The 20,936-nt window shown below is 54.3% G+C and overlaps 8 protein-coding genes across 8 annotated transcripts; 3 read left to right on the top strand and 5 right to left on the bottom strand.

Annotated features, from left to right (window-relative positions):
- Positions 1 to 274: 274 nt before the first annotated feature.
- TSR4 (small subunit rRNA maturation protein TSR4) lies at positions 275 to 2,735 on the bottom strand. The gene is made up of 6 exons (XM_076638366.1): positions 2,650 to 2,735; positions 1,888 to 2,251; positions 1,624 to 1,762; positions 1,291 to 1,546; positions 929 to 1,208; positions 275 to 841 (listed from the first exon to the last, which is right to left on the bottom strand). Exons 2-6 carry the CDS (start codon positions 2,247 to 2,249, stop codon positions 352 to 354), a joined length of 1,527 nt encoding a protein of 508 aa, XP_076501269.1. The 5' UTR covers positions 2,250 to 2,251; positions 2,650 to 2,735; the 3' UTR covers positions 275 to 351.
- Positions 2,736 to 3,014: 279 nt separating this feature from the next.
- Positions 3,015 to 7,146, bottom strand: BDY24DRAFT_374082 (glycoside hydrolase family 3 protein). The gene is made up of 20 exons (XM_076638365.1): positions 7,017 to 7,146; positions 6,873 to 6,936; positions 6,647 to 6,806; positions 6,463 to 6,539; positions 6,321 to 6,394; positions 6,128 to 6,248; positions 5,945 to 6,037; positions 5,815 to 5,837; positions 5,652 to 5,740; positions 5,368 to 5,574; positions 5,134 to 5,298; positions 4,889 to 5,062; positions 4,618 to 4,807; positions 4,524 to 4,542; positions 4,219 to 4,450; positions 4,028 to 4,140; positions 3,783 to 3,948; positions 3,642 to 3,711; positions 3,547 to 3,569; positions 3,015 to 3,478 (listed from the first exon to the last, which is right to left on the bottom strand). Exons 1-20 carry the CDS (start codon positions 7,115 to 7,117, stop codon positions 3,060 to 3,062), a joined length of 2,580 nt encoding a protein of 859 aa, XP_076501268.1. The 5' UTR covers positions 7,118 to 7,146; the 3' UTR covers positions 3,015 to 3,059.
- Positions 7,147 to 7,968, bottom strand: BDY24DRAFT_374064 (uncharacterized protein; the record flags this gene model as incomplete). The annotated part of the gene is made up of 1 exon (XM_076638364.1): positions 7,147 to 7,968. A coding segment is annotated over exon 1 (352 nt), but the record flags the coding sequence as incomplete, so codon positions are not given.
- A 1,588-nt stretch (positions 7,969 to 9,556) lies between these two features.
- BDY24DRAFT_367864 (uncharacterized protein) lies at positions 9,557 to 11,894 on the bottom strand (the record flags this gene model as incomplete). Its single annotated transcript, XM_076637995.1, has 3 exons — positions 9,557 to 9,907; positions 9,991 to 11,378; positions 11,444 to 11,894. 3 exons carry the CDS (start codon positions 11,892 to 11,894, stop codon positions 9,557 to 9,559), a joined length of 2,190 nt encoding a protein of 729 aa, XP_076501266.1.
- Positions 11,895 to 12,907: 1,013 nt separating this feature from the next.
- On the top strand, positions 12,908 to 14,839 carry BDY24DRAFT_411206 (uncharacterized protein; the record flags this gene model as incomplete). Its single annotated transcript, XM_076642897.1, has 9 exons — positions 12,908 to 12,938; positions 13,090 to 13,130; positions 13,237 to 13,339; positions 13,419 to 13,507; positions 13,688 to 13,815; positions 13,988 to 14,195; positions 14,299 to 14,377; positions 14,487 to 14,516; positions 14,616 to 14,839. The coding sequence occupies 9 exons, from the start codon at positions 12,908 to 12,910 to the stop codon at positions 14,837 to 14,839; spliced, it is 933 nt and encodes a 310-aa protein (XP_076501265.1).
- A 263-nt stretch (positions 14,840 to 15,102) lies between these two features.
- BDY24DRAFT_411205 (uncharacterized protein) lies at positions 15,103 to 16,124 on the bottom strand (the record flags this gene model as incomplete). Its single annotated transcript, XM_076642896.1, has 5 exons — positions 15,103 to 15,178; positions 15,320 to 15,345; positions 15,509 to 15,625; positions 15,704 to 15,865; positions 15,948 to 16,124. The coding sequence occupies 5 exons, from the start codon at positions 16,122 to 16,124 to the stop codon at positions 15,103 to 15,105; spliced, it is 558 nt and encodes a 185-aa protein (XP_076501264.1).
- Positions 16,125 to 16,154: 30 nt separating this feature from the next.
- Positions 16,155 to 18,649, top strand: BDY24DRAFT_374054 (uncharacterized protein). Its single transcript, XM_076638363.1, has 9 exons — positions 16,155 to 16,306; positions 16,412 to 16,565; positions 16,733 to 16,945; positions 17,153 to 17,182; positions 17,299 to 17,419; positions 17,560 to 17,747; positions 17,871 to 18,072; positions 18,184 to 18,335; positions 18,422 to 18,649. Exons 1-9 carry the CDS (start codon positions 16,212 to 16,214, stop codon positions 18,548 to 18,550), a joined length of 1,284 nt encoding a protein of 427 aa, XP_076501263.1. The 5' UTR covers positions 16,155 to 16,211; the 3' UTR covers positions 18,551 to 18,649.
- A 165-nt stretch (positions 18,650 to 18,814) lies between these two features.
- Positions 18,815 to 20,864, top strand: TAM41 (putative phosphatidate cytidylyltransferase; the record flags this gene model as incomplete). The annotated part of the gene is made up of 6 exons (XM_076637195.1): positions 18,815 to 19,483; positions 19,571 to 19,663; positions 19,745 to 19,889; positions 20,053 to 20,186; positions 20,313 to 20,490; positions 20,683 to 20,864. The coding sequence occupies 6 exons, from the start codon at positions 18,815 to 18,817 to the stop codon at positions 20,862 to 20,864; spliced, it is 1,401 nt and encodes a 466-aa protein (XP_076501262.1).
- Between the last annotated feature and the right edge of the window lie 72 nt (positions 20,865 to 20,936).

The following is a 20,936-nucleotide window of genomic DNA, read 5'->3' as shown; positions in this document are numbered from 1 at the left end:
GGGGGGGAGAGAGAGAGAGAGAGAGCAAGGAAGAGAGAGAAGGCGTTGCGAGAAGAAAACGTTAGAGAGAGAGAACACGGCATAGATCTCGTCCGCACAAGATTCGAAGGGAGAGGAAACCTAGATTCTAGATCTGAGAATATAAAAGGCGAAACGAGCGACTGAAACTGAAAAAGGACGAACTCCGTGTCGGTGCCCATGCCTTTGCTCTTCCCGACGCCCTCTTCCCCGACGGCGGATTGCTCTCTATCCAGAAGAAAGACCTGGCGTCAGATTCAAAAATGAACTACCATATATGAGTTGAAGCGACGAAAACAGAACGCTACGAAACTCTCCCTCGCTCTGATCCTTCTAATCCTCCCACTCGGTCCCAACCCACTCCTCTCCCCACTCTCCACCACACCCGACCAAACAGCTGAACACGCAAACGGATCCCCACTCCATCCCAGTCCTCTCCTTCTCACTCTCCCCTCCAGCCTTCTTCTTCCCCAGCACCCTCTCCAACTCTCGCCTCCTCGCCTCCTCCGCGTCCACCTCTCCAGCACTCTTCTCCTTCGATTCGGAGGAAGATGAGTCGGCAATCTGCTCGACCTTGAGAAGGTTGAGCAGTACAGGAGTGAGCTGCATCTCGAAGACTCGCTCTCCCTTGCAGCGAGGGCAGGAGGGAACCTTCGTTGGGTCGTACGGACCGCGACGAGGAGGAGCAGGAGCGGGGGCGGAGGGAGTTGCTGAGGATCGAGTGGAGGAAGGGATGGGTTGGGATCCGGTTTTAGGAGGGAAGAGGAGGGAGTGGAGTTTTGAGGTGGAGGAGTAAGGGAGAGGAGAAGATCCGAAATCGTATCTGAGGCGAGAAAGGGAAGACGCGTCCGAAGGAAGCTCGTCAGCTCGACGTCTGCGCTTCAATTTCGCAGAAGGAAGCTCAACATACCTGATGACCTGCTCAGGCTCCGAGCTCAATCGATCCAAGAACCTCTCGAACAGCTCGTCGGCTCCAGGAATTCCGCTTCCCTTCACGTATCCTTCGGTGTCCCAGTCGACGGGCTTCTTCCCTGCGAGAGCAGCGAGACCCGACTCGGCAGCTCCAGGAGATGTAGCGGCGAGGGAAGCTGCTTGAGCTGCCTTCTGAGCCTTCGAGAGACGAGGCTTGGGGATGTATTCGGTTTGGGTGGAGAGGTAGACGGGAGGGTAGGACGGGACGGTCGACCACGCTGTAGGAGGGAATTGACGACGAAGAGGGATGAAGATCAGCTTGTAGCCGAGGGAAAACAGTACCGACGTGGAAGAACTAACCTGGATCGAGCTTCTCAGACTCCTCGTCGTCTTCTTCGTCCTCCTCGACGACCTCTTTCGACGACTCAGCGACGAGGGAAATATCTGCGACCTTGGATCCCAGAGCGTCGACCTGAGGTTGAGGTGCGGGTTCCGACGAGAAGGCAGATGTAGGTACGAATGGGTTGGAAGCAGTGGCGAAGGGGTTGGGGGAAGAGTCGGTGGAGGAGGCGGCGAAAGGGTTGAAGGGGTTGGACGCGGACGTGGGAGAAGACGTCTGCAGAGAAGACGTCGGACGAATCAGCTCGACGTTCAAAACGGCGAAAGATTTAGAGAGCCGAACGATAGACTCACCGAGAAAGGGTTGGAAGAGAGCACAGCAGCAGGAGCAGGTGTAGCAGCAGCAGCTTGTCGAGCTGCCTTCTTTGCGGCTTTCCTCTCCTTCACGGTCGCAAACTTGTCGTTCCTCTTGATAGACGAGAAGGCTCGGATGCTGCTCTCAAGTTTTCGGTTGGTAGGGGAAAGGAAACATGGAATATGACAGGGAAAGACGACGAGTAAGTAAAACTTTCGGGAAGGAAGACGACCAACGACCTCGACCCAAGAGGGAGGACGCACCTGCCCTTCCTTCCCTCTCCTTGACATCCAGCTCTCGCACAACCCCAAACGTAAACGACTCGGTCATCAACACTGCCTTCGAGAGGAGCGTAGAGCTGAACGAGCAGCTCCATGGGCGAACTGCAGCTCGGGCAGGAGGTCGAGCTGATGGGAGGGGAAGTGTTGAGGGTCGGAAGGAAGGAAGGAGGTCCTCCTAGACGAGAAACCTGAGGATCCGAGACATCGCTGGCGACGGTGATGACTCCATCGGGCAGACCGAGGAGGGTGGTGGTGGCGAGAGAAGAGGACGAAGAGGAGGAGGAAGCTGAAGAGTCGGAGGACCAGGAAGAGTCGGCGTCGTCGTCGTCGTGAGTGTCTGCCATCTCTAATCAAGCCGTTCGAAAAGAGGAGAAGAAGGGAAGAAGTCAGTACAGGCTCTTTGAAGGGAGAAGAGAGAGCAGAAGGTTGGAGGGTATGAAGAGGATCAGGAAAACGCTAGCCATAGCAAAAAAGATTATCGTCTCGTTGCACCCTCGATCTACTCCCTCCCGACTCTCCTGGTGTTCCTCTCCCAAAACGGGAAAGAAACGATAGGAAAGCCATAGCGGGTGGTTTGGAAAGAGAGTGTTGTTTTGTCCGACTCGTCATCTATAGTTATCATCACACGAAAAAGGGAGGGGGAGGGGCGAGGGTGGGAGAAGGAACGAAGGGAGAAAAGCTCTCTCCCTTCTTCTTCTCTCAGCCACGCCGAAGGGGAGAGATGAAAAGGCAGGGAAGACGAACCTTTTGCTGAACTGAGGCGAGGGACGAGGGAGGAAGGAAAGAGGAGAGAAAGAGAAGAGAAGGGGAGGAAGAGGAGAGAGGGGAGATGGGTGTTGGGAGAAAGAGGGACGATGAAAAAGCTGAGACTTTGAAGGCTGAGGGAAAGGTAACGCTGTCACGCCCTCGAGCGACGTGACCAAATTTTCATGAGGCAAGAACTCGACCTTGGGTCCAGGCAGAAAACACTTCGAAGTAGCTGATCTGGGAAAAAGGGGCAGACCAGCTCGAAGATCGAGCGAGGCGAGATCATCCGCGACGCGTTCATCTCCCTCGAGCTCTTTCTTCCTCTTCCTCGTTAATCGTCAGGAAGCAAAAGCAGATCCAGATCCATTCGTTACGCATTTATAATCCCACAATATTAACCCGCAAATCTAGAGACCTCTCCAAGTAAACTCTTCCTCAAGCTCGAACTCTCCAACGACCGCACCCTCGTCAACGGAGCTCGTCCCGACCCAAACCCCATACAAGCCCTTCTCAGCGACCCAGCAATCCCTTCTGTCATCCCAGTAAGAGACGGCAATCTTGTCGAGCGTGAAACTGACGTCCTTCTTCCCCCCAGCTCCGAGCAAGCTCTTGTGAAACGCTTTCAATTCCTTTTTGGGTCGTTCGAGCTTGGTTGTTGAGGGAGGAAGGATGTAGACCTGAACGACCTCGGATCCAGCGACGTTGGATGTGTTGGTGATCGAGACGGAGAACGTGATAGCACCGTCGGGAGTTGAAGGTGAGAAGACGGGAGAGCGAGGGAGGGAGAGGGAGGAGAGGGAGAAGGCTGAGTAGGTGAGACCGTGGCCTGAAGGGTAAAAAAAATAGAAACGTCAGCAAAGAGAGCGGCGACGACTATGGTGCGAAGATGCTCACCGAAGGGGAAGAGCGGTGTTCGTCTGAAAGAAGCGAGAAGACGCGTTAGAATCACGAAGACGAGAGATTCAAATTGAAGGCTCAGCCAGACTCACTCAAACTCGAGAAGCCCTCGATATCCGACGAAGATGTTGTCGTTGTAAAAGAGCTTTCCGTTCTCGCCAGCTGATATCGTGGAGGAAGGTGGGTCAGCCTCGATAAAGAATGTGAGAGTCAAACGGGAAGACGCGACGAACGAAAGCCCAAGAAGCCTGGAGAGTCCTGAAGTCGAACAGGGAACGACTGAGCGAGCTTTCCGCTGGGGTTCCCCTTCCCGAAGATGATATCCGCGATGGCGTGTCCAGTCTCGTTTCCTCCGAACCATGAGTGAAGGACGGTCGATGCTTCGGAGATCCAAGGCATCTGAAAAGGACGCGTCGGATTGAGTCAGAGCCAGCTCTTCAAGCTTTACGAGACGTATCCGAGAGGATAAACTACTTACCTCTACGGGAGTTCCAGACTGGTTCACGATGATGGTGTTGGGTGCGACAGCGAGAACCGCAGAGACGAGCTTGTCGACCGAGGGAGGAAGTTTCATGTTTTTGCGGTCGAATCCTAGAGAAAAAAGAACGCGTGAAGGTCAGTGCGGAGAAGAGGCCTTGAAATATCAATTCGAATGTAGAAAGAACTCACCCTCACTCTCCCATTCAGCGTTCGTGCCACAAACCATGATCGTTGCGTCTGAACTCCGAGCGAGATCGCAGGCGACTTTGATCTCCTCCTCCTCGTCGATGACCCTGGCAAGGCCGAGACGGAATGCTCCTTTTCCAACTCCAACGTCCGATCGGAAGCCTCCGACGAAGTTGAGGGAAACGGTGTAGGTCTTTCCAGCGGAGAGGCGAATCGTTCCTCGTTCTTCAATCGTCTGGGGAGAGGGAGGAGAAAAGCCGTCAGCTTCGTCGTTCGTTTCCGTTCCGATGAGGATCGGTCTGGCTCACTCCCTGACCGAAGAAATTTCTAAAGAAGACTTCCAGCAAAGGTCAGAAATCTGTAGACGAGCGAGGGAAGAGCACGAAAGGCCGATGAACTCACTCTCCTCTCGTCTGTTGATCCCAGTTGTCAACGATGAGCTTTCCGTCAACAAAAACTCTCGCCTTTCCGTCACACGTCACCCCTAGCTCGTAGTCACCGTCTCGATCGGGAGTGTAGAGTCCCACGAGTTGAGCGAAGTTCAGCGAGGCGGCGATTCCAGGAATCGAGTCGTTCGACAGGAAGCAGTAAGCTGAGGGAGGGAGAGACGCATAATTCAGCGAGTGAAGATGTAGAGAGAAAGACTCGAGTAGGAAGCAGCGAGAAGGCTCACTGTCGTCGAGCTGAAGGGAATGTGCCTGAGCGACGGACGCGTCGATGGCGATGGATGGAGGGGAGACGTCGGCGAAGGGATCAGAAGCCCAGAAAGTGAGGTCGAATCCAACGTCGGTTCCTCCAGAAGATGGAGTCCTGAGAAGCTTTCCCAGAGCTGGTAGAAGCTTGTGAGCTGTGGTGAGGAAGGTCAGTTCGTCGTTTGAAAAAGGTCGCGTCAAAACGAAGGCAAGATCGAACACGAACCGTACGCTCCCACGGAGAAGGCCACCTCAACTTCACTTCCAACTGCCTCTCGAATCCCAGCTAGAGGAGAAATGGCTCGACTCGTTCTCATAGCTGCCGATCCTCCTCCCGAAACGAGGGTCTGCTCTGCGTTCTGACCGAGCACAGCGAGCCTCTTGATGTTTCCTGTTCGTTGAAGTGGAATCAAGTCAGCGATAAGCCCAAGAAGATAAGCATAAGGTGTAAACGACTCACCGAGCTGAAGAGGTAACACCTTCTTATCGTTCTTAAGCAAAACGATGGCGTCTCGAGCCGAACGTCTCAAGAGCTCTCGAGTTTCAGGAGTGTCGATTCCACGCTCAGGCTTGTCGGGGTAGGAGATGGGAGCTCGAAGGCAAAGCTTGATGAACCTGAGAACTTGAAGAGTCCGAGCATCGATGTCCTCGACGATAACTTTCTCGGCTGAGGACAAAGAAAAGACGCGTCGGAGAGAAGTCAGTTGAGTGTCGAAAAGAAGAAGAGGTGATTGAAGTCCTCACCTCGTAGAGCAGCACCCAGAAGTCCTCCTCGGTACATCGTAGGACCGGGCATCTCGAGATCCAATCCAGCCTTGATAGATTCGGTCGTTCTGGGGAGAGACAGAAGGGACGTCAGCGCGTCCTTCACCCCTCGCCCGCACAGAACTATCAGGCTTGAGCTCACGAGTAGCTTCCCCACCAATCGGACTTTTACGTTGAAACGAAGGTCGGAAAGGAAAGACAAGGCAGAAAGAAAAGGAGACAAGCAGGGGCGTCAGGGTCTCGTCCTGTTCGACGCGATTTTCCCAACTCACCATCACCATCCCTTCGAAGCCCCACTCCTTCCTCAAGATGCCGTCGACGAGATCTTTGGACTCCGAAACATGGGTTCCGTTCAAACGGTTGTACTGGGATTCGATTGGAACGAAAGCAAACAAAAGGGGCTGTCAGACGTCGAGCTGAGAAAAAAGCGAGGGAGCTGGAAGGGATCGACTCACGCCCGTCATGAAGCTGTAAGGCTTTGAGTCCCGAAGAGCGATCTCGAAAGGTCGAAGGTATATCTCGCGTAACGCTCGACTTGGAACTTCAGAACTCATAGAGGTTCGTTCGAACTCGGAACTGGGAAAAAGGAGAAAGTGAGTTCAGCCACGACTCTTCGAGCTTCGGGAAGAGATAGGAGAAACAACTCACTCGTTCGCAACGAAATGCTTGATCGTAGCAGCAACGTGCTTGCTTTGAAGACCGTTGATAAAAGCTCCAGCGAGCTGAAGGAACGCGTTCACGGATGTCAAGAAAAGGCGACGAGAGGTTTTGGACGGAGAAGGACACGTACCTTTCCAGAGAGCAGTGGGTCCTCCGAGTAGCTCTCGAATCCTCGACCTGCCAGAGGGTTCCTTTGGATATTGACGGCTGGGGTAAAGGTAGGGAGGGGGAAGGGCGATGCGCGTTCGGGAGGGAGAGGAGAGGTCAGGTTCGAGGGATTCCTCGTCGACTCGTTCTCCTCTCCCTCAACTCACTCGGCCCAAGACAGATCGCAGCTCCTTTGCTGATAGCCTCGCTAGCGATGGCAGCACCGACTTCCTTCAACAAGTTGACGTCGAAGGTAGCACCTAGCGCTGAGGCCGAGGGGAAACAATTTGCCGGCACACCGTCAAAGAAACGAGTCCCTCGAATTCCCTATCCGCGAAGAGAAGCCATTCGACTGATCAGCTGGGAAAAGCGAGGGAATCCAAAGAGACCTACGTTAGGGCCATCTGACATTCTGATAGAAGGCAAACCGAGTCGGTCGATGGAAGCAGTGTGCCACCTTTATCGAGAGAGAAACAAAGGAAGGAAGGTGAGCTCGGAGGGTGACGGAGATGGAACAATCTCGGACGGAGGGCGTACATATCGATACCCGAGAGCAGAGAGATTTTCTCATCAGTCGTGAGTTGGGCGAGGAACGCTTCCGGGTCGAGAGTTTCGTGTGTGAGAAGAGTAGGAGACATGGTGGTGGTAAGGGGAGGAAGAAGGAAGGACAGACGGTTGATCTCTTGGTGCTCGCCGCCGAGGTTTCTCCTTCTTGAATCGCGCTGCCGACGAAAACAAAGAATTCAGTAGGAACGTAGAGGAACCTATCGGAACTTGAGCTCGGTGTTTAGCTTATGAGCTGTGAAAGAGAAGAAGATGAGTCAGATGCGAGCTCACCTCGAGCACAATGGTCTCCCTCTTCTTTCCCTCCTTCCTGCACCACGATTTCTGCGCATACATCGACTTCAAACTCGACTACACCACGAAGAAACGCAATTCTGTAAGATCCGTGGAAATGCGGGAAAATTAGAGAGAGCAGGACGGTCGGTTTTGAAGGTTCAGCCCTCGCACTTCGATGAGCTCAACGACTCCCCATCTCTGCTTCCTTCTCGCCTACACCTTGCTTGCGTTCTATGCGTTGGTGACGTAAAAGGAAAAGTGCTTGTCTAAGCGAGAAAAGGAAGTAGACTAGAGGCGAGAGATGGGAGGGGCAAGGAGGGGGAAAGGTCGACGCCGTTTTCCTGCTGTTCGCCAGCAGAGAACAGACGAGGCTAGGCTCGTCCTGTCGTGGGGATGAGGCAAACGGAAGGACATAGATCGCTGATGCATAAACGAGCGAAGAGAACCAGTACAAAACGACAAGCGAAACCTCGACTCGTGCCAATCTCCTCCCTTCGAAACAAACCGCAAAAAGAGAAATCTGTTCGCAACGAGCTCCCAGCTCTTCCAAACGGAAGAACTGAAGAAGCCACAGTAGTGAAAGGAGGAGGGGTGGGGGGGTCCCTGACAACGCAAGCCAGTAGTGCAGCGGCAAGGTCATCGTGTCTCCCAATCGTGCAAGCAGAGGATCAGGGAGACGGGCAAGGCAAAAAGATGAAAACCAAAAGGGACCCGATGGGTCCCGTAATAGTGGTTAAACTATTAAAAACAGATACTACACATGATCTAAGCCAAAAGGCCAGAGAGGATGAGGAAAAGAACGAGAGGCGCGGGAGGGAGGGTTTTTGTAGACGAGCGAGCGAGATTTCGAACTCACGAGATCAGTAGGGCTGTCCTAGCGCGGGAGAGAGCGAGAGGAGAGAGAGATGGCTGGTCGGTTGGGTAGAGGGCAAGGGAGGAAGGGAGGAAGGGAAGGGAGAGAGGGGGAAGAGGATGAAGCGAAGGAGAGAGGGTTGGCTCTCGTCGCGTCTTTTGATAGAGCTGTAGGTTCGAGGGAAGGTTTTCACACAGGCTCGAGGGAGGAGAGACGTGGCGAGGGCGTTCTCCTTGTGAGCTCGCTCGACTTGCAATAGATTTGAAGGAGCCAGCGAGGATTCCACAAGGGGACAGGACGGGGCGTCGGGGAGTCACATTGATTCCAAACTCTGATCCTCTCGTCGGTAAAACTGTCCGACGGGTGAGAAACTGCCTGCGAGCTATGGACGCGATGCTGAGGGACTTGAGACTGGAAACTCTGGTAGGAGGTTTAAGGAGGACGAGAAATTGAGATACGTCTGAACGAGACTCAAATTCACTTCCACATTTGGCCACTCGAAGCAAAGGCGAAGCGCTAAAATCGACGCACGAGGGACGTCTCTCGAAGGACTCCACTCCCCGAAAGTTTCAGAAGTTCAGCTCTATCATGAAGCGAGAAACTCGAGATGCGAAGTGCCTTCTCCCTCTTCCTCGGAAGATCCGAATCTGTGCCTGATCAAGGTGGCGTGGCAGCCCTGGTGAAGAGCCTTCTCTCGCGTCCTAGAGCTAGGGAAGAGTTTTCTGATACAACTCTTCTTCCTCGATGTTTCGAGCCCTTCACTGTTCTCAGCGACGAGCTATCGCGTCGAAAAGATGGGCTGGACGATCAGGTTCCGAGATCCGAGAGTGTTTCCTGGATCGAGAGTCGATGCCCCTGTCCGCGTCGTCGACGAATTCCTTCATTCTTTCTTTCTCGAGAAGCGCATGGACTCCCTGATGTGATCCTACTTCTATCCAGCAATATGTTGGAGATTGGGCTCGACGCCGAGAAGAGCGAACGTGAGAAAAAACTGAAGAAGGAAACGGGCGCTCGCTGAGACGACGCGCTCGTCAGCGAGATCTCTCTCTACCTGAGAAAGATAGAGAGGAGTGATCAAGATCGTGAGTTTCCGAGTGAGAAGAGCGAAAGAGAAAAAATATGACGAGAGCGAGAGAGCAGGTCGTAAAAGCGGAACAAGAGGAGAACGAACTGTGTGAAAAACGAACGAAGGTGAGGAGGCCGTCCAATGCAAAGGAACCCTACAGAGATGTATCGTGAGAACAAAGGAGGAACCATAACGAAAGCTACCTAGGTGAGGTATCGACCGGAGAAGCAAAAACAAAAAGACAGAGAAACGAGAAAAGCGTGCGTCGTCGTCGAAGAAAAGCAAAGGATCCGTCTGCCTCCCTCCCTTCCCCCTCCCTCACATGAACATGTTCTCAGCCAGCTTCCTCTCCTCCTCGTCCTCGATCAAACCAGCTCGAGCAGCAACTTGACTCCCCGTCATGCTCTGGGGAGCGAGCGCTTCCCTCATCGGCGAAGGTGGTCGAGGCGGCAACGCGGCGTGTTGCTGGTGATCCGTTGGACTCTGATGCTTGTTAGGTTCGGAGGAGTTGGTTCGGGTGTGAAGTTGAGGTTGCTGAGCGTGAGGATGAGGGTTGGAGTGGGAGTGGGAATGGGAGTGGTTGGGACCTGACGGGTGATGGGAAGTCGACGAGAGGGCGTTGAGAGGGGAAGAGGGGGAGGTTGGTGCGTTGGGACGAAGAGCTTGGACCTGAGAGGGAGAAGAAAGTAGGAATCAGTCTCTCACGTAGAGATGGAGATCGAGAAAGGTCGAAGAGACGCGTCCAAACTCACCTGAGTCATCCCCTTCTTCAACTCTTTCCTCAAACCCGTCACTCCTCTCTTCAGCTTCTCTCCAAACCTCCCACCAGTATCCAGCTCCCTCGGCATCGGCCTCGACAGCACCTCGTACGGATCCGTAGGTCGGCCAGACAAAGAGGGTCCCTCGACGGGCGAAGGAACGACCCACTCTTCCGTCGAAGCTCGATTGGAAGGCGGCTGCTCACGAGCGGGACGTCGAGGGATCTGGTTTGACTGCGACGAGGGACCTGCCGACGACGAAGAAGGGACCTGAGCGTCCTTGGGAGGGAGGGCTGGAGGTCGAGGTTTGGCCGTGAACGCTAAGGGGGTCGCGTCGTCGTCCGAGTAATCGTCGTCGGACGAGATGGGAGATATCACGCGTTGAGGAGGAGGAGCGGTTCGAGAGGGAGAGGGTGCGGCTACCGGAGGAGGCTCCTTCACTTCTGGTGGAGGCGGAGGAGGAGGGGACTGAGTTGAAGGAGAATCGGTGACCTGGAAGGGAGGGTGATGAGGATGAGCGTGAGGGAGGGATGGCTGAGCGTTTGGAGGCGAGGTTGGGTTGTGGATCGACGACGAAGAAAACTTGGTCTCGAGTGGTGGGAAGGAGGGTTTGGTAGAGCTGGAAGTTCGAGAATCTCCTCCGACGGAGGACGTGGAAGGACTCGTCTGGTGTCGAGGAGGAGACTGAGGTTGGAAGGGGAGACGAGGTTGGGATTGAACCCGAGGTTCGAGAGGTGGAGGAGTAGGAGCAGCTTGTGGTTTCGGAGGAGGTTGAGGTTCCGTCGGGAGTACCGTAGGCTTGGGTTGAGGAGGAGATTGATGTCGAGGTTCGATTCCGTACTTGGCTTCCAACGTCCTGAGCTGTTCGGCGGACGAGACGATCTTCTTCCTCTCTCCCTCTCCAGCGACCAACCTCGGCTCGATGAACCCTCCTCGTTTCGACGACGGCTGTTGCTGCTGCTGCTTCTGTTGTTGATTCTGCTGCTGCTGAAGTTGTTGCTGGGCGAGCTCCGCTCCCTCGTTACGCGTCGACTGCTGCTGCCAGGGCTCCTCCTCCGACAGATCCTCCGCCAACCGACTCCCCATAATCGTGGACCTGACTCGGTCTGGGTGAGCTTCGACCGTAGGGGAAGCACCGAGGTCTCCGAGAAGGTCTCCGTAAAAGGCCTGAGAAGCTCGTCCGTTGGTGGGAGGGATGTGGATGGAAGGGTCGATTGTGAGGTTGGTGGGCTTGGGAGGAGGAGAGAAGGCCGACGAAGACGCTGGAGATGGAGCCGAGGTCGAGGGTGTGGGAGGTTCGATGGCGGTGACGGGTGCAGGAGTGAGAGGGAGTGCGATGTCTGCAGGTGGAGGAGATACGACTTGAGTCGTTGGAGGAGGAGCTGATGGAAAAAGGAAAGGCGGGTCAGACGAGACGCGTCGAAGAGGAGATGGAAATTCAACTCACGATGATCGATCAACATCAACCTCGTACCAGTAGAATCAAACTGAAACAGCCTCCCATCGATGAGAACCTTCCTAAGCTCCCCATCGGACCCAACGAACGACTCGAAGGACTGGACCTGACTCGGAGGACTCGTCGGAAGCGAAGAAGTTGTCGCGATCGTCGTCTCTCTTGCTCCTCCTGCTCCTCCTTCGCTGGGACGTGCGAGCGACGGCGACGGAAGTGAGCTCTGATGATTCTGCGAGACTGTCCTGCTTCGACCGTTCTCCATCGAGTAGCCGTGCTGCTGATAGGATGGCGTCCCGCTTCCCGACCTCGCAGACCCTCTCGCCTCGTTCTCTCCGTTCGGACTCCTGTCCCTCTGCCCATCGTTCCTCCTGAGTGAAGCAGCACTAGGTCCCATCAGGTTCCGAACCAACGTCCTACTCCTATCGAGCTTTGCAGCATCGCTCATCGTTGGCACGAAGCGCTTCCCTCCTCCTCCTGGGACCGAGGACTGGTGAGGTTGAGGGTGTTGTTGCTGCTGAGGAAGGGTTGTGGGAGAAGGAGCGACGACTGAAGGATCTTGAAAGAAGGACGAGTGGGAGTTGGAAGGATTGTGTCTCGTCGGGGACCTTCCTAGACCTCGAAAACCAGGCGAAGCGGGTGAGGAGGTGGTCGTCGGAGAGGGTTGAGTTGTGAGTTGCGGGAGGAGATGAAGGGAGGATAGGTCTGTTTGAAGCCGAGGTGGTGGTGGGTTGTTGTAAAAGGTTTGAAGCGTGGAAGGATCTGCGAGGGATGGACGACGACGAGGAGGCGAGTTGGTTCCTTGGTTGGAGGAGGACGAGAGAAGAGGTTGTCGGTTCGGTTGAAGGGAGGAGGAGGCGGGTGAGGTCGAGTTGGAGCTGGTTCCCTTGGGAGTGGGAGAGTTGGGACCTTTGCTGTGGTTCGTAGGAAGACCAGGTCGGAATCCAGAGTTATCGGCTGGAGGTTGAGATCTATAGGGAGGAAGGAAGAGGAGGGAGCAGGAAAGCAAGAAAGGGAAGAAGGGAGGAGGAAAGAGAAAGGTCACGCGAGAAATGCGGCAAGCGTCAGTTCTCTTTGGCCTCAAGAAAGAGGGCAAATTTGCAGAAAGAAGACGTATGAACTGACCCGTTTGGATCTCCCGTTGATGTTTTCGTCTTTGGACTTGGGTTTGGACGAGCAGGGGAGGAGACCGGGGACGGCATCTCGAACCAAAGATGAGAAGCGACTGGGAGTTGGTAAGCCATCGTGGGCTAGAGAGGAGAGAGCGACTCCGAGATGAGGAAGGGAGAGAGGGTATCCTTAATTTGTGTCTTTTTGCGAGGGTGGTGGTTTGAAGCTAACGAATCGAAGGCGCATGCGGGAAACAAGAAGGAAAGGAGAGAGAGCAGTGCCCTACCTTTCGCTTCTTGATCTCTACCCTCCACCTACCCCTCCAACTTTCAACTTCTTACCTCACCTCAAATGGCTAGTCTGTGGAACAAAGTTCAAGCTAGTGAGTTTCAACGAGGAAAATCTTCCCTCTTGCTGCCTTGCAGAAGGAGGAACGACGGCTCGCTGATCGGTGACGTTTGCTCCTCCCCTTCCTCCTCCTTCTCTCTTTCCCCACTCCTTCTTCCGCTCCTTTCTTGCAAAAACCTACAAAGATGCAAAGAAAGCAGCTGCTTCGACTTCGACCTTCGTACAAGTGAGTACTCTCTCTTGGATTTATGTCTTTCTGTCTCGACGAATCCGCTTCTTTGGAACGTCCAAGCTCATCACCTCCTCCCCTCCCCTGCCTTCCCTCTCCTCAGGACACTTCTGCTCTCGCTGTAGGCCAAGCTTCGGGAGTCAAGCAAGGATTCACCCTTCCAGCGGAGTCGGCTAAAGCTGCCAACATCCTCAAAGCTTTCCTCGGTCAGTCTTTAGCAGCAACGAGAAGGAGGAACGAGCTCAAGCTGACCTCGACCCTTCCCTTCCTCTCTCTACCATCCAGCCGATCCCTCTGATCCCCAGTCAGCTTTGAACGCTATTCCCAAGGCCGTCCTTCTCAACGCAAAGGGACTCGCCGTGTTCACTGTCGTGGTACGTCCCTTCTCCGCTCGCAGAACGGCAATCAGCTTCAAGTCCGAGCTCGCTTCCATTCCGTCGCAAGGTCCACGATGCCTTGAGCTCGCCGAATCTGCTACTGACTGGATTCGGTTCCGAAGATCTCCGTACGCCGCTGATGCTAACGTCCTTCTTCTCCTTCTTCTCCTTCTCCAGAAGGCCGGCTTCATTTTCTCGGGCAGAGGAGGAACTGGTCTCGTCGTCGCCAGGCTCCCAGACGGCTCCTGGTCTGCTCCTTCTCTCATCGCTACTGGAGGACTCGGTTGGGGACTGCAAGTCGGAGCGTGAGTTTCGTCTCCATAGTGGGAAAAAGAATGGGAGTCGAGGTTGGGGCAGACGGCGGGAGTTTCATCTCCTCCTCACCGACCCCCACTTCTTGCTCTTTCGCTCTTTGTCTCTTCTCCGCTCTCTTCCACCTGAATCTGACCCTCCTTCTCACCCTTCTTCTTCTTCCAGGGACATCACCGACTTCGTCGTCGTTCTCAACTCGCAGGAGGCCGTCGAGGGCTTCAGCAAGGGCGGGAACGTCACCATCGGAGGCTCTATTTCCGCTGCTGCTGGACCCATAGGAACTGGAGGATCCGTCCAAACTGCTCTCGCTTCCCCAGCAGCCGTCTTCTCGTACTCCAAGTCTCGGGGATTGTTCGCTGGTGTTAGCTTGGAGGTTCGTCCCGCTCTTCCCTTCGCGTCGATTTCGACTTCTTCCTCGACGTCCAAAGCTGATCCTGTCCCTCCCTCTTCCTTCTCTTGAATCCTATGGCTAACAGGGAACTGTTCTCATTGAACGGAAGGACGCCAACGCTGAGTTCTACGGATCCAAGGTCCCTGCTCAGTCCATCCTCACCGGTTCGTTTCGCTGCCTTCGTTCAACCCATCGTTCATGCTTTCATCTCGCAATCAACTCACAGACTCCTTATCCCTCCTCCTCTCTCTCCTACTTCTTCTTCACCAACAGGTCGTGTACCTCCTCCCGAAATCGCATCTCGTTCGTCCTTCCCGTCCTTCCTCTCTCTTCTCCTTCTCTTCCACTGACTCTTCCCCCATTTCCCTCTCCTTCCTCCCTCTCCCCACTTCTTCTCTCCAGCTCTCTACGAAGTCATCGAAGCCGCCGAAGGGATCGACGAGACCTCCCTCCCTCAGGAGGCTTACGTCCCAGGACTGCACGAAGGCTCCCAAATCCCCGTGAACGCGACGACGACCGCTCCTGGAGGCGTGGCCGCTGGGTATGCTGTTGGAGGAGGAGGAGCAGGAACGGGAGCGACGGGACCGAACGAGACGGTGTTTGATGCTGGGAAGGAGGGGCATTAGAGAAAGAGAGAGAGAGAGTAGAGAGGGAGGGTTGGGTCGGGTTGGGTTGGGTTGGGTTTATTTTTGCAGTAACGACACGGTTTTTCCTCTTCTTTTCTTCTCTTTACGATGTTGCTTCTTTCTTTGGTATCCTCTGGCGGTCTCGCAAGGCGTTCGAGAAACCAGGAAGAAGACAACGAGCTGGCGAGCAGAGGCAGAAGTTCGAACTAGACGCGCTGGGAGAAACCAGAGGCAAGCCCATGACGATATCTGGACTAGAGGATCTAAACGATTTGATAGGTGTTCTTCTTGGTTACGATTCCGAGATCCTGTTCCAGTCCCCATACGTGAGATTTGACGCTGGCGAGGAGGGAAAGCAGAGAGAGGGAAGAGGAGAGAGGGAGGGAGGGCCGAAAGGTCGAGGTCAGCTCTCGTTTGGTTCGGGACACCAAGAGCAAAGTTGGAGAGAGAGGTAAATCTGAGGTGAAGGAGACGACTTACTCCAGGAATTCTAGTCGGAGGGAGTCCTGTGGGATAGAGGGTGAGCGAGGAGAGGAAGAGAGACGAAAGGAAGGGATGCGTCGAGGTCAGCTTCGAGAATCGCTCCCTTCCTTCCCTCCCTTGTCCCTCCCTCCTTCGAGAGCCGCAACTCGAAAGAGAACCTGAGAGTGAAAAGACTTCCGTACTCACATAGACCTTCTTAGTCTCCTGCCTCAACTTTTTAACGTCCTCCTTGCCAGCTCCGTCCTCTCTCATCTGCTTGACCTTCCCTTCGACCTCCTCAATCCGACGGACGTGGTCCGACATCTGCAGGGACCCACAAAGAGCACTTCATCAGCTCTTGTTCGACTACAGACCTCGTTGAGGGCATAATGGTTTACTCACTTTAGCAGTAGACCCTTCCAGCTCCCTGACTGACTCGAGCAGGAGGTCGGTCGCATGCTTGTACTCGTCGAGGAGATGGTAGGAAGCGTAGGCTGAAGCGACCGTGAAACCTAACAGGAATCCGACCAAGCCTCCTCGGAAACCTCCAACGGGACGACTAGGCTGTAGAGTAAGAAGGCAAGAAGGAAATCAAGCGGGTCAGAAGAGAGAAGAAACAAAAGAACGAGGAAGGAGCGAAACGGACCTTGAAGCTCCCGACGGTTGAAGGAACGGCCGAAGCTGCTGGAGGAGGAGGAGGAGCTGCTGAGAAAGATGGTGGAGTGACCGATATCGACCGACAGGATGGGAGGAGGAGAGCGAGAGGTCTTGAGGAGGAAGGAGGAGCTGAAACCAGAGCGAGGCGAGCGAAGGAGGAGGACATGGCCGTTTGGAGGCGAAAACGAGATGAGCTCTGATTCCCTTCTTTGACTCCCCAACCCCACCAAACCCAACATCCCGACTTATTCAGATGCTCTCTTTCAAGATCGGAACAGTCGTCAAGAGATCGTCGTCGACTCGAGGCGCTCAGAGTATACCAGCAGCTGGTTCCAGGAGGTTCAAATCGTGAGTCCTCCCTCGACGCTTGAGCTCGCTCCTCCTTCCTTCTCTTTCCAAGCTCACTCCTCTGACAACCTTCCCCCCCTATTGTCGCTTCACTCGCTCCCCCAGGGACTCGTCTTCCTCTTCGCAACTCGAGTCAACTTCTGACGTCGTCGTAGGAGCTCTCCCTCAAGCAGAATCGTCGAGTTCGTCTTCCTCCTCGATCAAGAAACAACCTCCGTCCGTCAGGATTCCTAGATCTGAGACGGTTTCTTCGCCGAAGGTAAGCGTTTCAACGCTGTAGCTGGTCCGTGCAGACTGTCACTTTTGACGTCTGCTTTGACTTCTCGTTCTCAGGAGGGAAGGAGAGGACGAGAACGAGAATCAAAGGGAGATCGGATCCCCCTTTGTTGACTGACCCTTTTCGTCCTCCTTCTTCTTCTCTTCCAGACCCCAGTCCAGTCGAAGACATCCCTATCGAAACAGCTCAAAGAGGCTCAGGCGGATAGGTACAGGAAGCCTGGTACTCCGAAACCAGACCGTCCAGTTCCGACCCCTTCCCCTCCTACTCGACCTTCGGTTTCCTCCTCTTCACCTAAACCCGCCGCCGCTGCTTTGAAACCCACTAGAGTGTATACCATCCCGAAGAGTGCTCCGACGAAGGTGCATGCTAGATCAGTTTTCCGTCAGGGAAGAGGGAAGCGAGACTGACATTCGTTCGACTCTCCCTTTCATCGTTCGCTCCTCGTTCTCCTTGTTCTCGTCACTCACTCGTGAGTTCGTTTTGCATGCTCTCGCTTTCGAATTGATACGAGGCTCTTACTGATCTTCGCCTTCATCTTGCTTTATCTTCCGTTACAGATCACGAAGGTCGTGGAGGACCCCGAGAAGGCGAGACGCGTTCGTTCCTCGACTCTTCGCCCCCCCCCCCCTTCTCTTTTCTTCGAGGGACGAGATGCTCAGTGACGTGACGTAGGCTGACGTTCTCGTTGTCGTATTGCTTTCCGCTTGGATAGGTCCCAGCTCAACTGCTCACGCTCGAGGAAGCTCTGGAACAGCCTCCAGGAACCGTCCTTTGCACTCAGGTCGTCGTAGATGGCGAGGTGGAACGGGAAATCACGAAGATCCACTTCAGTCGTACGTGGTCTCCTTCCCTTATGCTCCTCGAGACTCAAGCCGGGTTTTCTACATCGAAGCCCAACCGCCAATCTTGCGCGTCGTCGAACTCCCTAAGTTGACGCTCCTTATCCCTTCTTATTTCTTTTGAACGTTCTAAGTGGAACAAACGGAAACGCTCATGCGCAAAAATCCTGGAATAAAACCCAAGCCCACTGGTAACCGACGTACAGAAAAGTTTCTCGCTCGAGATTTTATGTCGGGCGCCACCGTACCCGTTCGCTTCATCTCGTTCACTCAAGGGCCTGCCTTCGTCAGGGGAGATACGGTCAACTTGATGAACGTCAAGGTGAGTATCTCTCTCTCCTTCTCTTTTTTAACCTCGCCCTTCGCTTCTTCGTGTGCTCGTCGCTCGAGGTCAATCTGACCAAACCTTTTCCTTCGCACCTCTCTCCTTCGATTCGGATGCCAGCTCGATATCAACCTACACGTCTCCCCGCCTCTCGTCTCACTCGTCGGAACCAGCGCTCTCAGAACTGGATCTGAGTCTTGGTGGACCCACGTCGACCCTCCCGTCGGAGAGGAGCTCGTGTACGAGTCGATCAAGGAGATTCTGGAGGGTCCTTTGGAGAGGAGAGTGAACGTAAAGGGAAGAGTGAAGAAGGTGTTGCTCGGTAAGTTTAACTTCCCTCTTTCTTCGCTTCCTTCTCTTTAGCAAGGAGAGAGAGAAACACAAGGGCGGGAGCGAAACTGAAACGAACGACGTCTTGTTTCTTTTTTTCCAGATCGCAAAAAGCAGCTTTCCGGATTCTACAGAGCTTACGAGATCACTGACGACTCGGGAGCGACGATCCATCTGGCTCTCTTCAGCGGAAAGCAAGGAGAGGGTCTGCCGTCGTGGGAAGTCGGACGAGAGTTTGAGCTTCACGGTCTTCGAGTTCGTTCCTTTTTCTCTCTCGCTTTTCCTTCCCTTTTTTTTTTTCTCAAACAGCTTACTGACCTTCTCGAACTCGCTCCAAACAGGTACGAGCTCCAGACGTGGTGAAATCGGTCTCGAAGAACCTCTACAAGGACATCCATCTGACGGGAGACTGGTCGAACCCTTCGGAGGATGGTCGGTTGTGGTGTTTGCATCTGGCGAAGAAGGAGTGATGTCTTGTGGTTTTCTTTCTTCTTTCTCTCTTAGGGTTTTTCCTTCTCTCTCTCTCTTACGATTTTTTCTCTTTACGATCTCACACTGTTTTCCTCAGCTGAGCTTTCCTCGTCCTCGGGGACTCTCTGACCCAAAGCCGACAGAGGCTCGCCTGCTTCCCTTCCCCATTCCAAACTCTCAACTTCCATCCCGTCTTCCCCTCCCCAAAAAACGACAGCAGCCTCCCTCTCTCCCTCTCCACCCTCCACGCTCTTTTTTCTATCATGCTCGTCTCTGCTCAAAAGCAAGCTCGTTCTTCCGCTTCAAAGGCTCTGAAACAAGCAGCTTGTTACTCGACCCCTTCGACCTCGTCCTCCTCCTCCTCCTCTTCTTCGGACGACGCCCTCCTCGCTCAAACGACGACCTCCAAACCCTCTCCGACGGTCACCAACGGACCTCCTCGTTCTACGCTCGCTACCCATGTCAAACTCCCTACGAACCTCTCCTCCCCTCCGAAACCTCAGATCCTCCGTCCGTACCGACCTCGGACTCCCCTCTTCCCCTCCGCTGCTCGTCCAAAGATCCAACTTCCTACAGGATTCGGAGAGAACCAGATGGTCTCTCTCCCGGACTCTACTCTCTCGTTACTCAACACGATCGTCGGATCCTTCAAGGACGCTCCCATTCGATACGCTTTCGCCTACGGAAGCGGCATCTTCTCCCAAGGAGGTCCGACGACAGCAGGGAAGGAAGGAGGAGGAGGAGAGAAACCCATGCTCGACTTCATCTTTGCTACCACGCATGCCGATCACTTCCACAGCATCAACATGCAGAACAACCCGAGTCACTACCCGGCCTACATGAGGGCCATGGGGAGCGGAGCCGTCAGTTGGATTCAGGAGCATGGAGGAGCGGGAGTTTGGTTCAACGCTGATGTGCCTGTAGAGGGAGTGGTGAGTCTTTCGAGCCTTCTTACCATCTTGTAGAGACGAAGGAGAAGCTCACGATGGTGGTTTTTGGTTTGGTTCTGGGGGTTCTAGAGGATCAAGTACGGAGTCGTCACGATGGATCACCTCTGCAAGGACCTCATCGAATGGCAGACGCTCTACTTGTCCGGTAGGATGCACAAGCCTGTGAGTATCAAACCTTCTCCTTCGCATCTGCTCGTAGAGAAAGAGTCGAAGCTGAGGTCGTTCGTTTTTCGCTCTTCGCAGATCCGAATCATCAAGGACGACCCTCGAGTCAAGCTCGCCAACCAAGTCAACCTTGCTTCAGCCCTTCGAGTCGCTCTCCTCACTCTCCCAGAGAACTTCTCGGAACGAGAGCTCTACACTAGAATTGCTGGACTCTCTTACGGTGGTGAGCTATTTTAGAAAACTCAACTTCTCCCTCTCTCTCAGTCGTTCTCGTCGTCCTCGCCGAACGTCGAGCTCGCACCGCTTCCCGTTTCTTCGAATGAACGAGCTGAACTGACGTCCTTCCTTCACTTTTTCCCTTCTCCCTCTCGTTGCTCGTTCTACAGGCGACTTCCGAATGTCCGTCCCAGGAGCGGAGAACCCTCGCAAGATCCACAACATCGTCGACTCGCAGATGGACAAGTTCAAGGGCGTTTACGGTCGACTCTTGAGCGAGTTGGACGGACTGGCCGTCGTTGGAGTTCCTGGTGGATCTTTGCACGTGAGTCGCCAATCGCTCCATTCTCCTACTCGACGTCTATCTCTGTCTTCAAGCTCAGAACGAAACGCTGACCTCGTTCTCGTTCGTCTTCTTCGTCCTTCCCAGCAAGATCACTCTCCCGAACACCGAGCTTCCCTCGCTAGGAAACTTCCCAAGACGCTCAAGACGGGGATTCGAGCCAAGTACGCTGATGCGTCGAGGGATCAGACCGAGAGTTCGGCGGAGAAGGAGCTTTGGTTGAAGATTGGTGGGGAGGAGAGTTTGGGACATGAGCTGATTCGACGTGAGTTGCTTTTTCCTTCCTTCGTCCTCCCCGGCATCCTCGCACCACCCCACTTCCCATCTCGAGTTCCCTTCTCGCCTTTCTCTACCTCCCACCTTTCTCCCTCTCGCTCTCCTCTCGTCCCTTCTCCTCTCTGTCGCTGACCTTTCCTCCCTCCGACGCGTCCCTCTCCTTCGCTTCCCCCTTCAACAGAAACCTCCCAAATCACCCGTCGACCAGCCCTCACCCAGTCCATCAAGGGAATCATCACCGCTGGACCTCTCAAGTCCCTTCACTACTCGTGGGCCAAGGTCGGCAAGTGGCAGAAGGGAAAGAAGGAGCTCGAGGAGGTGAAGAGGAAGCAGGCCGAGGAGGAGAAGACGAAGGGACTTTGATTTTTTGTGTCTTGACGACTTCACTATTTTTTTCTTTCGGTTTAGATCCTTTTACTTTATGGTCCTTTTTCG

Source organism: Mrakia frigida (genome assembly GCF_051309035.1).
Source record: "Mrakia frigida strain ATCC 22029 unplaced genomic scaffold BDY24scaffold_1, whole genome shotgun sequence".
In the NCBI taxonomy this organism is placed as follows: domain Eukaryota; kingdom Fungi; phylum Basidiomycota; class Tremellomycetes; order Cystofilobasidiales; family Mrakiaceae; genus Mrakia; species Mrakia frigida.
Note: the sequence above shows the minus strand (reverse complement) of the source record. Positions and strands in the feature narration are given on the sequence as shown.